This window comes from Crocuta crocuta, unplaced genomic scaffold, assembly GCF_008692635.1.
Source record: "Crocuta crocuta isolate KB4526 unplaced genomic scaffold, BGI_CrCroc_1.0 scaffold56, whole genome shotgun sequence".
Lineage (NCBI taxonomy): Eukaryota > Metazoa > Chordata > Mammalia > Carnivora > Hyaenidae > Crocuta > Crocuta crocuta.
In genome coordinates this window covers 3,414,786-3,425,301 of record NW_027531334.1, presented here as the reverse complement: position 1 = coordinate 3,425,301, position 10,516 = coordinate 3,414,786, and the positions used below count along the sequence as shown (strand labels likewise).

At 39.9% G+C, this 10,516-nt stretch overlaps 1 protein-coding gene across 1 annotated transcript in view; it reads right to left on the bottom strand.

Annotated features, from left to right (window-relative positions):
* Positions 1-200: 200 nt before the first annotated feature.
* Positions 201-10,516, bottom strand: part of BTLA (B and T lymphocyte associated) — a 33,576-nt gene continuing 23,260 nt past the window's right edge. Inside the window, exons 4-7 of the mRNA XM_077771873.1 lie at positions 9,798-9,833; positions 8,253-8,393; positions 6,718-6,764; positions 201-2,821 (exon numbers count right to left, since the gene is read on the bottom strand). Of these exons, the coding sequence (XP_077627999.1) occupies positions 2,546-2,821; positions 6,718-6,764; positions 8,253-8,393; positions 9,798-9,833 (500 nt within the window). The 3' untranslated portion in view covers positions 201-2,545. The remainder of the gene's footprint in view (positions 2,822-6,717; positions 6,765-8,252; positions 8,394-9,797; positions 9,834-10,516) is intronic.

Genomic DNA, 10,516 nt, shown 5'->3' with positions numbered 1-10,516 from the left:
CCTGCAGTTTATCAAGCTTTTCAGGTTGTTTTTATGTACCATAGAGTTTGAGAATCACTTTCTACTTCATGTCCACATAATTTTTTTTGGTGTGAAAGCCAATACCAAACTGATTCCAAATAAGTTTTAATAACTACTTTCTTATCAGTAACAATCAACAAGTTTAAAATTCACAAAAAGTCATGAAATCATCCACGTATTCTTTTTCTCATATTTCATTAATGAAATAAGCCGTGCAAATAACACTGAAGTAGATTTACTGGGGAAATACATACATCCCTCTGACACCATTTATTAAGAAGGAATAAAAACATGAACGATTTGGAATTTTGGCAGCATGGTACAAGTGTAAGAATGAATCATTTGTAGAAGTGAAATCTTTACCAACATTATTTTTACCATAAGACATGCTAAGAATATCCTAAACAATAGACAGAAATATTCTGCTGTTTAAATTTTTAAAAAAATTATGAAGGAACTGTTCAGCTTTGTGTGTTTATCTGATAAGGACAGCTAAATGTATCCTCCCCATACTTCCTGTTTCTATATTTAAGAATACCGCAAACAGTTATTCTAATATATCTTTTGTACGTAATTGCCCATAAATGCAGCTTGGCTGAAAGAGCCTACCTGGAACTGATTGCTCAAAATTTCAGGTATAGCGATATCATACTGGCTAGATAACAGGAACTCTAAAGCAATCTCAATCTCAATCTCAATCTATGGGGCAAAGTCTTAATGCCAGTGTTACATAAAGAAAGCTCCACCACAAAATCTCAGTTTTATCTTTCTGGGATAAAAAATTGTATGGGATGTCAGACCCCCATCCCCATACTTACATACATTGTTTTCATACATTTTCTTTAATGATCCATTTGCTCTACTATTTTAAATGTTTTAGGAAACTGAAATGGAATGTCACTACAGTCAGTCTCTCTTTTTACCATTTCTGTAAGTCACCTATCCTTCCTTACACACACACACACACACACACACACACACACACCCCACATTCATTTGTGCAGCAGCTCACATATTTGTTCCAATGGATCCCAACCTTTGCTGTCCACTTTGTAAGAGGTCTATTGCATTGTTCAAGAGCAGCACCAGAGAAGTCTAATAGACTCACACTGTTGAATAAAGTTGTAAGCTATTTTTGAAAGAATTAGACACAAGTACTCTGGAAATTCAAAAAGTTTGAAACCATCTCTTTTTGCTGTACCTAAGTGGCTGCAATTACAATATTAAAAAAAAAATTTTTTTTAATGTTTATTCAGTTTTGAGAGACAGAGATAGAGCATGAACAGGGTAGGGGTAGAGAGAGAGGGAGACACAGAACCCGAAGCAGGCTCCAGGCTCTGTGCTGTCAACACACAGCCCAACGTGGGGCTCAAACTCATGAACTATGAGATCATGACCTGAGCCAAAGTCAGGTGCTTACCTGACTGAGCCACCCAGGCGCTCCACAACTACAATATTTTTAAATGAATTGTTATGAAGCTGCACCACTTCACTCTGGATGGCTTGCCCTGATTTCCTGAGAAAGGAGTAAGAAGAATGGCAAGATACAGATGTGGTTGATGAATGTATGGTAACCTGGGCTGGCCAAATGAATATTAAGACTCTTCTCCCTTCCATGAACTGTGCTTTTCATTTGCTATCAGATCAACTATGAAGCAGTTTAAGTCATCAATCTGCACTTGCTTAATGATAATTACTTTTATGTTTCTTTAAAAACCCACAAGTATATTAATTCAGCAGCATTATATCACATTCATATACATTAGTCCATGTGACCCAGCCACTGAGTCACAACTTTGTTTATATAAATGCACCACACATTAATTGCTCCATTACGACCTATATTTGCTCAGCAATGTAATAGGGTAGATAAAACCATTTGCATGCCTGGTACGGGGAGCGTCTGCTCTGCAGCAGTTGGTATAGTCCACATCTTCACTGAGCCATTTATGTTTTCCATTATTTTCTTATATCAAGTCTAAAATTACTTCTTTTTTACATTTAAAAAAAAAAAAACCCAGTGTTAGATGGACAGAGGAGTATTTCTCATCACAGAAGAATGACCAGAAATAAACATACTATCATTATTGGGTTGATGGTTAGTTAGTCAAATTGGGACATCCTTTCTTTGTCAAGAAAGTGTAGTGAAGTGATCCAGGTAACACAAATCTCTCTTACTTACATGTGTCTTTTATCCTCCAAAAAATATATTAACTTTGTACATTGGTAAAATGTGGCTAAGTTTAAGTGTTCTACCACTCTGCTATTCATAATATCACTTAGTTTTGGAGGGAAGGGTTTTTGTGTTGTTGTTCAAGGGTATCATATAAAAAGTTCCCTCAGAATTTGGGGGAGAAATTTTAGTCATTTGTCCTATGGTCCCTTAAGACCCAAGCACCAACATGAAACTCCTTAAAGTGAAGCTTCTCAGGTCAAGGAATATTTTTTGACCTTTTGTTGGGCTCAGTAAATGTGTGGACATGCAGATCATTCAGTGATCACTGGTTGGAGATCAAGATCCAATTTAACTCCTCACACATATGGCTGCGTATTCTGTAGGTGCTTCTTTCACATTCCTTGCTTGTCTTGGGTTTATTCCAATGACAGAATGGTTCAAGGAAGCGTAAACAACGCCCTGTTTGTTTTCCTCCAGGCATGGGTTAGAATAAACTTCAGACTCTTCTTGGACCCTGAACCAGGGGTCATTATCATAAGGACCAGTTTCTGATAGCAGTGTTTGGGGATTTTGCCTGATTCCCACATCAGTTTCCTCACTCTGAAAGGGCTGGGGAATATCAACCTGTAAGAGAAAAAAAACAAAACAAAACTGTTTTAACTACCACTTAAGGTTGCGATAGTACACACAATTAGCAAACTATGGGTATGTGCTAAATGGAGTCAACACATCAACAGAATTAATTTACTCTTCCTCACATTTGCTGCTGACATTTACATTTTTAGCAGATTCTTACTTGTTAAAAGACGAAAGTCTTAGGACCACTATGTTCCTCCCAAGTAGTAATTTTGTGCTTCGTTATTGAGGTCACAGAACTCTGTTTTTTCTTGAGAGACAGAGAAGGAGCTGGGGAGGGGCAGAGAGGGAGAGAAACAGAAAGAGAGAGAGAGAGAGAGAGAGAGAGAGAGAATCCCAAGCAGGTTTAGCACTGTCAGCACAGAGCCCAACATAGGGCTTCATCCCATGAATCATGAGATCATGACCTGAGCCAAAATCAAGAGCCAGGTGCTCAACCAACTGAGCCACCCAGGTACCCCAACAGAATACTTTTCAATCTCTCAGCCCAAATTAATAAGAAAAACATAAAAATCCCACAAGAAACTTCAGACAGCTTACAAGATAAAGGATTAACACAGTTTAGAAGTAAATGATTAAAAGTAAAATAGAACAGGGGCGCCTGGGTGGCTTAGTCGGTTAAGCTTCTGACTTTTGCTTAGGTCATGATCTCGCGGTTCGTGGGTTCGAGCCCCGCGTCGGGCTCTGTGCTGACTGCCAGCTCAGAGCCTGGAGCCTGTTTCAGTCTGTGACTCCATATCTCTCTGACCCTCCCCTGCTCACGCTGTCTCTCTTTCTCTCCTAGAAATAAATAAAACATTAAAAAAAAAAGTAAAATAGAACAGATGTCCTCTAATGGGTCAGAAAGAGTAAAAATTATGAGTTATCCAAGATACATTATTATGATTTAAAACCTGGAATTAGAAATTGCCTTCAATTTTGGGAAGGAGGGCCTAACTGCAGGAAAACTTATCTGGATTATCACAAGAAAATTATTATACCTCCAAATAAATCAAATATCTTAAAGCTTCTGAGAAAGAGGTGAACTTAAAAAAAAAAAAAAAAAAAGAGGAGCACCTGGGTGGCTTAGTCCGTTAAGCATCCAACTTTGGCTCATGATCTGACAGTCTGTGAGTTTGAGCCCTGCATCAGGCTTTCTGCTGTCAGCGTAGAGCCTGCTTCAGATCCTCTGTTCCCTCTCTCTCTGCCCCTCCCCTACTCATGCTTTCTCTCTTTCAAAAATAAGTAAATATTTTTAAAAATTAAGAAAAAAAGAGAAAAAGCGGCAGACTTACAAAAACTAAGATAAAATGCGTCCTGATGCTTCTCATTCTTTTCAGTTAACCACTCCTAACTATACAAGGACCTTACCTGATAAAAATGAAGATATCATTTTAATGCTAAGAGTTGTTATTTCAATTTTTAATTGCAATTTTCCCAGTCAATTTATGTTCTTGAAGTGTAGCCTAACTCTGTGAAGGTATCAGATCCACAGTCGTTGACAGTCTACATGCCTATCTCTTCCTTTATCGTCTTTATTTTGTATATGAAGTAGCCCATCTTCTACCCCTTCCTGGCAGACCTCTACCACATGTGCATATCTGGCCCAATGTCAAGAAACTAAGCATTGGATACTGAGTATACGGCTTCTCTTCAATGAGGTGGCTGTCCAGGAAGTAACACTAAGGCTGGGTAGTTGAATGAGGCAGGAATAGCTTTCTCACTCCCAGTCTCTTGGCTCAGCTGAAAAGCGCCCCAATCCCCACTCAAAGGAACCTGGGTAATTTCTCCAGAGAAGCACTGAAGAAGAAAACTGTCTTGTGACCTAATAAATAGCCATAGTCCTCAATATATCAATAAGATCTCTGTTGCACTTTTACAGTTGTGTAGAAGTCTGTCAACTCAGTTACCTGGCTCCCTTCCCAAAAGATGGCTGGTTTCCATGGAAAACTTGGTTAGAATGAACGAGGTAAAAGAAAACATGGTGCTCTGTGGTTGAGCCTATGGTGTAGCACATCAGCAAAGTGGGTGGATGCCACAAGGCTGATGTGGATAGATACGACAAATACCGAAGCTGCTACCCTACTCTATATTGTAATGCTGTTTTACAGTTTACAAAGCACTTTAAAAAAAAATACACAGTTCAGTGATTNGTTTTTTGTTTTTTTTTTTTTTTTTTTTTTTTTTTTTTTTTTTAGTATTTTAAGCACTTTTTCACCCTCCAGGGAACTTTGTGGAGTAAGATGAGAACTCTGCCTTTCATATGTACCTGCCATATTTTACCAGCTCCTTTCTCTCTGTTAGGTTTCTATTCCACTGATTCCAATATGAGTCCCTTCCTAAGAAATCTTTAGTCTCAAAGGTCTAATATGGCATCACCATATTTTCTGAAATGTTGGCCAACTCAAATGGGCCAAAGCAGTGAATTCCTGCAAAAGATACAGGCATCTTAAAACAAAATTCCAACAATTGCACACATAGAGAAGCCCCTTGAATTCAACTTCAGATGATAGATAATTTGTCCAGCCTACAGAGGAAGAAATATGACTACATTTTAACCAAGCTGGGCTTTATTTAAACAAGAAACCATTTAGATTATTGTTTTAAATAGTTCCATAGACCTCAGTCCTGATTGTAATAGAATGTAGTTTATTGTTGTTCACTATAGGAAGAAAACAACATTTAAGAAAATTCCCTACTTGAAAAAATAAAACCTTAGCAGTCAACACAATGGTGCCTACTGCTGCTTACTAAAAACTTAATATGAGTTTACAAAGTTGAATATATTTGGTTTGATTTAAAATTGGGCAACCTGCTGAGGAATGCTGAGTGTCATTTAATATTATATGCAAAATTGCTGGCTATATCTGCATTTGGCATTTCTGGAACTTTTGAGAAGGTTACTACATCTTTATCTCTACCCTTCCACAGTGAAACGTGCACACACACGTTCCTTTGCAGTACCTCACTTATGATTATTTTTTAACCAAACAACCTCATAAAATTTTTTTCAGAAATATATTGCCTCATCTTGCATTTTTTTCGGGTTCCAGTATTTACACAACATTGAGCCCCAAATAAAAAAGCTTATGCTTGTATTCCAAGAACCTATAGGAAAACATGGCACTGCCTCCAAAATGCCCTTTGCTTTGTCTGGGAGGTCTCTTCCTTGATGAGCCCACATACATTACAAGAGCTTTTTGCATAATAACTAGACCTATGGTCATATTTCTTTATCTACTGGGAGTCTGTGAAGAAATCACATATCATTTATGAGATTATTTATGGTTCATTCTTTCATTAACTCTCAATTCTCTACCAAAAGATTTTAAGGTGTTTTTGTAAGAATATATAAATAGCCCAAAGTCACATAACAGATCAAGAGCGTAGCCAAGGTCATACAATCCAATCTCTGACTTTTCTACTTCAGGTCTACACTGCCACTAATGCCCTTCCAAAAGGCCACTTATTGTGAAACTTGTGAATTCTGAAGAATCTTTGCTGCAGATGGAGGTAAGTGTAAAATAAACACATTCTTAGGGGCACCTGGGTAGTTCAGTCAGCTAAGCATCCAACTTCAGGTCAGGTCATGATCTCGAAGTTCGAGGGTTCCAGCCCTGCATCAGGCTCTGTGCTGATAGCTCAGAGCCTGGAGCCTGCTTTGGATTCTGTGTCTCCCTCTCAGCCCCTTCCCTGCTCATACTCCGTCTGTCTGTCTCTCTCTCTCTCAAAAATAAACAATAAAAAAATTAACACATTTTTAGAATTAAGTCTATATATAGCATTTAAAACCATTCCTGGCACAGAGTAGGTGTTACATAGACTTATTAAATTTGAAATATTATATCAAGGTTAACATGGTATAACATAGATTGCATTTGTTTTAACAGATGCATGGAACATACCAGGTTAATTTCCCTTCTTGCTATGTCAGAAGGCTCCTTTCTTCCTGCTGGAATTCAAAAAGACAAATAAGAAACCAAGAAGAGTAAAGAACAACACACAACTCTTCCCCAATTCCCTATAAGTTAAGGTTGTGGAAAGAATATGTGTTCTGGAACCAGATTGCTAGGCTGAAATTCTGGGCAGAGGCGGGATGCCTCCCGGGCCAGTGGCAGCGTTGCTATTTGTTTTGGCTTGTTTATTTCCTGGAAGCAGCAAGGCACACATACTTCCGTGTGTGTGTGCATTCGCTGGCTCTTCCCTTCTGACTCCAGAGAGCCTTATGGCATATCCAAGAGGAAGGGGCAGGATCTACTATTATCACTTGAAACAGGATGGAAATCCTGTTCTGGGGACATTCTATACCTGATGCCAAACACACCGCTGTCTCCTCACCTACATAGGTCAGGATCTCCCATGGCTCAGTTAACTTCAGATACGGTGGTCCAAAGGATTTATTCCTACCTCTTTTTCTGAAGTTTTCTAAAGCAGCCTTAAGAAAGATGGTGAAAGCTGGGGAGGGACCACAGAAAGAGCCTTAGAGCTGCAGATGTGAAGTAGGGGTTATGGGGGATTCCTTCAGTATTCTGAGGTTGTTCTGGGCTCCAGAAGTCCTTACCACAAAACACCAAAAGTACTTTTGCCCAGACAAAGCCTTCTCTTGTGGCAGAGAAAAGGGTGGCTCTGTCTAGCTCTGCTTCTGTAGCTACCCTGAGGACGTCCATGTGGGAGACAGGATGGGACGAGATGGCTGAGGGAAAAGTAAAGAGAGAGACAGCAGGGGTGTTGCGGACAGGTGTTACATCTGAATTCTCCACACATCTCCCTCTTACTATGTTCAAGTGTTTCCTCATGGCACTGAAGGAATTCTTAAGAAAGCAGAAAGGAATTGTTTCCAAGATTTCACACCTAGCCAAACCCACATTTTTCAAACGCATTACTTTTGGGTGAGAGTTCAGTTCGGCCCTGTGTTTGTGGTGGCGAGCGAAAGTACAGAGATAGGAATTTCCTTTGGGCACATATGGGCTTCATTTAGACGAGGGTGTGTATGACGGCCATGATGTGCTGGGACTATGAAAAAGAGGATAAGACAGACTAATTCAAATCAGACTTGTTGACCTGAGAGATTATTTCCACCTCCCTTTCACTACCCTTAAAGTAGTGAAGAAGAGCTGCTTAAAGTGTAAAGACGAGCTGCTTCTTACATGAACTTAAGACAGACCCAAGTAGAATGGGTCAGTCCCAGCCGTGTGCCCTCCTTAGCACAATCCCTGCCTGGCGCACTGTGCCGTGGAGAACGTGCTTCCATATGCCTGAAAGGGACCTGAATTAGTCCCTTTGTCTTCGTGGTGGAAGGATGTTGTCCCTGAGGAAATCATGATCCATGGCTCATTGCAGAATATGGGAAAGAAAACAAGAACCAACTAAAAGTCAATCGGCCTTAATAACTGACCCCCAAATGTGTGGCATAGAGCAGCAGATGAAAGGTAGAACCCACCTTGGTGCCTTCTCAGGCAGAAGAATAGGTACAAACAAGTAACAAACAGAGGCAATGCCCCCAAAGAAAGCAAACTATAAAGCATCCATTGTTTGTCCTCCATCACTTCCAGAGAGGGTGGTCCTGAGGCACCAGTTGCATCTGAAATGTGAGTCAATGCTAAAGACAGTTAGAGAATCTCAGATGTAATAGGATCAGTAATATCTCCTGCATCATCAGAACTGGAATGAATGATGCCTCTATTTCCCTTCCGGGATGCATTCCCCAAGAAGCCCTGGCCTCAGTATTCCCACCCACCTCATGCTTTATTGATGAGCATATGTGGGTGGCTCTGGGTTATAATTCATCTTTGGTAAGAATTTTTAATTCTGCTAGCGTTAATCCCCTCTAAAAAAAATGCCCATAGGGGCGCCTGGGTGGCTTAGTCGGTTGGGCGTCCGACTTTCGTTTAGGTCATGATCTCGCGGTTCGTGGGTTCGAGCCCCGCGTCGGGCTCTGTGCTGGCTGCCAGCCCAGAGCCTGGAGCCTGTTTCAGAGTCTGTGACTCCCTCTCTCTCTGACCCTCCCCTGCTCGCGCTGTCTCTCTCTCTTTCCTAGAAATAAATAAAACGTTAAAAAAATTTTTAAAAAAATGCCCATAACAGCTCTCAGAAAGCACTTCACCAAGCCCTTTCATCGACCTTGTCTCACTTAACTCTCATATTCACCACTAATGAAAAACTAAGGAAACTGTTATTATTATCTAGTTCCATGCCTTGATAAAAGTGTTATTGTTCCAAGACTCTCACCCAAGGTCAGATAGTAGTGAGTTGTACTTGGGACCGAAGCCAACATGCTTTTGATGCTAAGTTCCAGTTCCTTTACCACAAAGGTTTTTTTGTTGTCTTGTAACTCTTTGGTATCTCCACATACTATATAATTTTGTTATCTACAGATAGCTTTGTTATTTCCAAACATGCTTTGCTGGGCACACAGATGGTACTCATTGCTCTGATCAATGTTCACATGAGTTAATGTTCTATTTGTCCATGATAGGTTGCAACTTATCGATGGATCATGAAACAAGTTAGTAGACCACAAAAAAACATTAAAAATACGAATCACAACAGAATAGAAAAAAATCAGAATGCATCACACAGCATTAGTTTTGTATATATGTTAAGTATTTTTATGCAGGAAATTTTTATTTCTAAATATATTAACATTGTTATCTATCTGCTTCCTCACATGCTTGGCTCAAGGTAAAGGTGGTCAGGAGCTACTGAAGCTGGGCAAATAAGTGGTTAGATAACAGAGTGGTAACAAATTCTTCATTATTCATGCTGCAGCTGTTGCTTAGGTTAGGACAGCAGCCAAGTCATTACCAATGACAGACGCAGCTGTCTGGGGGAAGGGTATGAATAGAAATAGGGACAAGGGTCCCACATAAATAACCTAATACAAAAAAAAAAAAATTACTCAATTAGGAAAATCCAACTTTTGTTCTTTCTTCAACTATCAAACAATCTTATTTCTTTATTTTTATTTGATAAGTTTGATACTCACTTATTAGAGGGTATTCTGAATTATTTTGAGTCCGTTCTGAAATAGAAGCAAGATGAAGAATCAAATACAATACTTGAGTGTGTCTAAAGTCAGAGCTAGTCTGAGAGGACTCCTGCATTTGCACACTAACCGAACCCAGTAACCCAGCTCAAAGGAGTTTGCATGATGTGTGAATCACCACCTCAAAGATTATGGACACAAAGTTAAGCTCCTAGATTTATTTTGAGGCTTGAAAGAAGACTGCAAATACAACACAAACGTCATCTGTCTGCCTTGATTTCCTCTTCCCTATTACTTAAGGACAAGAACAGAATATAGCCTGTATGTCGCATCCTGGCACTTGGAAAAACAGGATGCTCACTCAGCAGATGCTCTGAGTGAGTGTGGAGGGCCACAAGGAATAGATGATTTTGAGGCCATGCTGACTACTCATTCTGAAACAGAGATTGTGTTTCAGTTCCTTTCACTTCCTACGACTCATACTTCACTTCTCTGCTATGAGGATGACCACCTGTCTTTGTGAAGTTCCTAACCAGGGGCTGACTAAGGGAGGTTGGTGGGAATGGAGTCACAGACCAATGCACATTCCAGTGACTGTTCCCCAGCTCTGTCAACTTTTCTCCTGGGGCTTTGCACTTTTCCTCATTCTGGGACAGTATTGCTTTCCCAACAGCGTCCAAGCCCTGACTCTGCCACAGCCCTGTTCTTAAGTGGACCAA